The following is a 6,821-nucleotide window of genomic DNA, read 5'->3' as shown; positions in this document are numbered from 1 at the left end:
TTGTCAGACTGCTTGCTGGAAATACCTATGAAATAAGACACATTATTTGGTATCTACCTAACAGTTGCAGGGCACTCTCCTTATTGTTCAGTCTCTGTGTGACAGGTCCTCCCTCATATAGGTGTTTGTATGGACAATCTACAGTCAAAAATACATAGTAAAATGTTTCACAAATAAAACCATGATACTGAAGCTTATTATAGAAATTTTGATTGACCTCCAAGTCCTACATAGTAATTTTTAGGAAGGCTTAAGGCCATTATTAAAAATATTTTTGTTTGAAATTAAGTATTAATTAACAATCAAAAATTCAAAGTGCTGAAAAATTGATTGGGTAGGGCAAACAAATCATTTTTTATTGTTGGCCTAAAATTCAGTCCTAAGAATTAATTCTCAATATTTTATCATTCTGAGAAACTTGACAATAGGCCAGCAATTTTACCAAAACGTCTAACTCAGATACTATGGCTTAAAAGAAATATTATTTTTGATTCAAAAATATATCTTCCAAACTTTTAATTGAACGAAATTGTAAACATCCAGACCATAAACTTTTGAGGATCCTGAAGTACTTCAAAAAATCCTTATGTAGATGTATTATTCATCACTTTTCTCTTGATAATTATATAACCTATTTGTACATGCCAATACAGGTATATGAAACTTCTTCCCTAAATATCAAAGTAAAGAAATAAAAAAAAAAAGACTTACTTAATTCCCGTAGAAAACCACTGAGTTCCATAACAAAATTGGCAACATCATCAGGGGCTGTAAAGAAAGAAAATCAAATTAATTACAGTCCTTGTAATCAATATACAATGCAATGTGTGCCTAAATGAGATCTCATGTAACTTTTGGGGGCTTGTACTGTATGCTCATATTCAACAAAACAATTAGAATAAAACTTTAAAATTAATTAATAAAACTTTGTATTCCTTGATCAACCTCTCACAAAAAAAAAAACAAATCTGCTCTCAAAACAATAAATTTAAGAAAATAAACAGACAATTGATATTACAGTGAGTTGCATTGATGCTTTCCTCTAAGCCATAGAAGCTCTTCAGCCTGTCTGTAAGCCATGACACCAGCTGTGTGAACTCTGTTGATGCTGGACCCTGATTCACAGCTTCAGATAAAGCAGATGGATCTAGAAGTGGTCCAGTGTACCTTCAAAACAAAAAAATACAAAAATTTAGAACATGCAACTACACTGGAATCGAGAATAACAACTAGGGATTTTTAAGTACTTGGTATCAGTGATTAAATCCAGAGGCCCATGGGCCACATCGCTCACCTGAGCATACTGGCTTGAAAAAAGCACAAATCAGTTTCGTTTTGAAAAGTAGGGCTTGAATTTTAAGGTACGTGAGAATTCTTCCATATCAATAACAATGGCTTTCCTTTCCTGTTCTTGAACAGAAGATTTTTTTGTATATATTTCTTTGTGCCTACTTTAGCCCCCTCAGTACCCCTAGAATCAAGATTTGAACAAATGTGAATGTACACTACCTAATGATACTTCCATATTAATATAAGTTAACATGGCTTTTCTGTTCTATAGAGGATTTTTCCAATAAAAAAAAGCTTTGATCATTTCTTTTGCCCCACCATACCCCAATCCCCACCCCAGGGGTCATGATTTAAACAAACTACATTCTACACTACCTGAGGATGCTTCCACCTAAGTTTTATCTTTCTTGGCCAAAAGGTTCTTGAAAGAAGATTTTTAAAAATACTTTTCCGATATATTCCTAATATGTAAAATTTTGATTCCCTATTGCGGCCCGGCTCTACCCCTACACTGCCTGAGGATGCTTCCAGCTAAGTTTAATATTTCCTGGCCCAATGGTTCTTGAGAAGAAGATTTTTAAAAGATGTCATTAATTCTTACTAATTATTAATTATCTCCCCTTGGAAGAGGGTGTGGCCCTTCATCACCCAATGATACTTTGTGGCAAGTTTGGTTGAAATTGGCCCAGTGGTGCTTTTTAAGAAGTCAAAAAATGCAAAAAGTTTACAGGCGGACAGACGACAGACAAAATGTGATCAGAAAATATCACTCGAGCCTTCGGCTCAGGTGAGCTTAAAAGAATATTGATGACTACCCTAACTGAGGGACTCATCTTCAATATCTGCAGTAAAATAAAATCAATATTAACAGACAGACAGTCACTGAATCAGAACTCGAAATTTGCACAGACACATTACAAATACATGTACTAATTATTTTGAAAAATTACACACCCTACATCTTCTAGGGTATCAAGAATATCATTTTCCATGCTTATTCCTCTTGCACAACCGGCAGAGGAAGTAAGCTTTACGCGAGTGCAACTAATTTCAGCGAATCAGAATGAAGATTTTATTAACTGCAGAATAGAAAAACATGGCATCGCTCAAAGAAATCGTGATTATGTACCAGAGTTTGAAAAGAGAATGGGACAAGAAACCACCGAATTTAGACAGATGCGGAGAATTTCTGACAAAATTGAAGGTGTTCTTTTCATCAGGATTTTTTTTTCATGAATTTACGAGTTGTATTTGACGAAAACTATCGCATTCAGAAAAAGGCTTTATCATTGTTATTTTGGCTCGAATTTTCTCTTTGTATTTTTTTTATGTGGACCAGGGGTCTATATATTAATATATATATATATATTTATATATATAGTATATAGGTCCTTGTGTGGACATTTAAAATGTAAATAATTCTTTTAAATTTGTATAGCCTATATGATTTTTTTTTATTTAAAGAGTTCTAAGAATAATATTACTTAACTTAGTTTTCTGAAAAGTTTGATAAATATAAAGTTGATATTTCTCATATTTGAATTTGATGTATTTCAGGGTGTTCAATTTATAAATCATTAAATGTTACAATAGTATTGGTATTATTACAATGATGTTTTTTTTTATAGATTGCACTAACAGGAGTGACATTTCTGCCAACAAATGAGAGTTCACCATCAAAACAAGAACTTCTAGTTGCAAGTATGTAAATTCCTAATCTGAAAGATATAAACTTTCACATTCACAAGAGTTATTTCCTTTTTGGAACCAGTCTAAGGTCAACCAATGTACTTATCAAAATTACCCATCAAAGTTGTATTAAGGGGGCCGACTATAGTTTTATTGTGTGAATACTACAATAGCGAAACTCTTCATTTTTATACCATATATTACTTACATTAACTTCAGTGTACATGCAATGTTTGGGGGAAATCTACCGTCCAGGTATTTTTGAGGGATTGTCTCAAAATACAGGTACATTTACTATAGGATTATATAGGAAAATGCCAATTTTTAGCACTTTAAAGCAAATTATACAAATACTACAATAGACATTTTGTTCAAACTGTAATATTTGATGAGTAATACTATATTATACAATATATGTAAGAAACACAAAATTCTACCGTCTTGCTACCAGAGGGTGCCTCTCAAAATGCAAAAAATTAGCAAATTTTACTATTACAAATGACCTACTGAGTAATTATCAATTTGGATTCAGAAGAAACCACCGTACCACAGATAATATATTTATCTTAAAAACCCTTATAAATAAATATTTAAAATGGAAGAAACAAAACATTTATGCATGTTTTGTGGATTTTACTAAAGCCTTTGATACAGTTGATCGTACTTTAATGTTACACAAACTATACCAAAAGGGCATAGGTGGGAAATTTTACAATATTATAAATAATATGTACTCAAATACTAAATATTGTTGTAAAGATGAATCTTACTATAGTGAACATTTTATAGCTACACGTGGGGTTAAACAAGGAGATAATCTTTCCCCTATTCTTTTTAATATATTTATTGATGACTTCTACTCACACTTAATTAATTATAACACAAGTCCTCCTGAATTACAAAATATTGAAGTTGGACATTTATTCTTTGCAGATGACCTAATTCTCCTCTCTACTACAAAAGAAGGTCTCCAAAACTCATTAGACTGTCTCTCAGAATATTGCCTAAAATCAAAATTGACTGTTAACTCTGATAAAACTAAAGCAATGATTTTCTCAAATAAGAAAATTGACACAACTCAATATTGTTTTTATTATAATCATTTAATAGTTCATCTTGAACATGAATATAAATATCTAGGAATTATTTTTACTTATAATGGTAAGCTTAAGTATGCAGCTGAACAACTAGCTGACCGTGCAAGAAAAGCTTTTTATGCTATGAAACGCTCTTTACCTTTTCATAATAACTTATCTGTAAAAACTCTTTTAAAATTATATACTTCACTTATTGAACCTATCATTTTGTATAGTTCTGAAATATGGATTTCAGACTTTAATATTAATATAAACAATTGTGATCAACTACCTTTTGAAAAGATACAGCATTTGATATTTAAAGATATTTTGGGTGTTCAGAGAAAAGCTTCAAATTTAGCCATTAAATATGAGCTAGGAACAGTCCCTATTTGTTGCAAAGCTATCATCTCAATGTTTAAATACTATAAGAGACTAAAAAATGTTAAGAATAAAAATAGCACTAGAAATCAAATTCTTATTGCTGCTTCCTTAGAAGATGACAACTTATATAGTAATGGTGTAAAGGATAATTGGCAAAGTCAGATTGAAAAATTAAAAAAGAAACTTAATCTTCCATCATTAGATATAACTGATAACACATTCAGCACCTGCTTGAAGAATTTTTACATAAAAAATGTTAATTTGCAACTCCAGAACATTGAATTCTCCAAATGTGGTAAATTATTATTTTTCAGTCAAATTAGAAAGAATTATGAATTACAAGACTACTTAAAATATCCAATAAATAAAGCTATACGTTCTAAATTAACAAAACTGAGAATTTCTGCACATCCCTTGGAAATTGAAGTAGGCAGATATTCAAAGCCTTGTATCCCAAAAGAATCGCGTTTTTGTCACTATTGTAAAACTATTGTAGAAAGTGAAATACATTTCATATATGACTGTCCCTTATATATAGATTTGCGAAAAAAGTACTGTTCTTTGAACATCTGTAATTTAAACGATAACATATTGAAAGAAAATCATTGTAAAGTATTATGTAATCCTGACAATGCAGTTCATTCTAGAAGGCTGTGTGAATTTTTATGTGAATGTTTTGAATTGCGTTCCAAAAATAAAGCACAATTATAATATATATGTTTAATGCATATATTAGCTCATCACTGTCCATATTATACTGCTTGCATAATGATTATGTTTAATCTTCAAGTTGTTATACTCTGCATAGTTGACTTCACTGATCCATACACTTGCATGTATGTATTTTATTACTTGTCTTTTATATGTAACATGGTTGTATGCCAACATGTTTGGTGAATCAATAAAGAAATTGAAATTGAAATTTTTATAGAGTATTACAAAACATGACGTACACAATGGATTCACATGAGAACATAATAAAAATATTGGATATATACTCAAATTTCTATGTTTTAAATTTCAAGAGCGTATGTTTATTACTTTTTCTTTAATGATATTTTTATTACCCCTTTCTTTAAAAGCTACAGATTACCATAGCGTCAAAAACACACTGCAACGACGTCACCCTACCTATCAATTGCAAAATCGGTAAAAAAATCAGTTATATCAAATTGTAATTACATTTTTATACCTAAAATTTTTTAATTTTGTTTAATTTTAATAATTTAGCGAAAAAAGTTGCATTAAAACAGTAAATACGCTTCATTTTACTATGATGCGCGAAATATTGTGCAATGGAAACTATAGTCGGCTCCCTTAAAACAGGTCTTTTTAAGTAGAAAGATAAATAAATTTGGTTATGGTGAATTTATTTATATTTTTCTGCATCAAATTTACAGTCTTGTGCATAAAAGTCAAATATTAAAACTTTATTTCTTTACTTATACTTACAAACATGTTTTTCTCTTGAAGGAGATATTCTGGAGATTGGTGCACAGTGGGCAATAGCAAAACGAGACATCCCAGTTTTTGAGCGATACATGGCCCAGTTAAAGTCTTACTACATGGACTACAAGTATGATATTAACATTTTTTGGATAATATAACCCTACACAATAAGTTACAGAAACATAAATAATATGAGAAGTATGTTATAATATGAAACATCACTCAAACAAAAAAAATATACAGTCAAACCTTGTTATCGGTAACTGGAAAGGAGCAAGAAAACGGAGAGATATCCAAAGATTAAAGATACTTAAAAAGGTGATTGGGACTTCCAAATCACTTCAACAAGGTATTCGAAATATCAATTGACCTTCAATATTCAAGATACAAAAGTTCAAATTTATATAAAATCAGAGTTCTTGAAATCTTTTTTCCGCTGTCAGTCATTTGGACTGACTGCCATGTGAAGTTTGTCAGTCCAGACAGATTTCTATCAGTCCAAAAAAACTTAAAATAAAAAGATGAAAACTTTGTTCGATTTTATTATCAATACATTGTGCACCCTGTGTCAATAAACACTGCACACTTCATGCTGATTTGATCTTCAATTTTCTTTGAATTATCTCGGGAGTTGATTTTCTTCATAGGTTTTTAATCTAGATTGATTTTCTCACTTGGCTTATCGGTTGAACAACAGTATTAAATTCTGCTATATATATTCTTACCAAAAATGCGCAAGTTTGAATAGATGTAATTAAAACAAACTTCTGAGAAATTTCCTTTTCAGATCTTGTAAAACTCTTCTTATAAAGATTTTGGTACCAAAAAATACATACTGTATACAGGGAAATTTTCGCCCCCGTTTTATTTTCGCCCCTTTCGCCCTCTTCTCGAAGGGGTAAATTTAAGACGGAGCGAATTGAAATTACACAG

The 6,821-nt window shown here is 30.8% G+C and overlaps 2 protein-coding genes across 2 annotated transcripts; one reads left to right on the top strand and one right to left on the bottom strand.

Annotated features, from left to right (window-relative positions):
* Positions 1–57: 57 nt before the first annotated feature.
* LOC134244709 (protein FAM98A-like) lies at positions 58–2,359 on the bottom strand (the record flags this gene model as incomplete). The annotated part of the gene is made up of 4 exons (XM_062726965.1): positions 2,245–2,359; positions 1,019–1,167; positions 712–768; positions 58–138 (listed from the first exon to the last, which is right to left on the bottom strand). Coding segments are annotated over exons 1-4 (325 nt in total), but the record flags the coding sequence as incomplete, so codon positions are not given.
* Positions 2,356–6,061, top strand: LOC134244710 (26S proteasome non-ATPase regulatory subunit 8-like). The gene is made up of 3 exons (XM_062726966.1): positions 2,356–2,494; positions 2,919–2,991; positions 5,913–6,061. The coding sequence occupies exons 1-3, from the start codon at positions 2,387–2,389 to the stop codon at positions 6,044–6,046; spliced, it is 315 nt and encodes a 104-aa protein (XP_062582950.1). The 5' UTR covers positions 2,356–2,386; the 3' UTR covers positions 6,047–6,061.
* The last annotated feature ends 760 nt before the right edge of the window (positions 6,062–6,821 follow it).

Source organism: Saccostrea cucullata, unplaced genomic scaffold (assembly GCF_032062105.1).
Source record: "Saccostrea cucullata isolate Sc308-1 unplaced genomic scaffold, CSIRO_AGI_Scuc_v1 ctg20323, whole genome shotgun sequence".
Lineage (NCBI taxonomy): Eukaryota > Metazoa > Mollusca > Bivalvia > Ostreida > Ostreidae > Saccostrea > Saccostrea cuccullata.
This window is presented reverse-complemented; position numbering and strand designations above follow the sequence as displayed.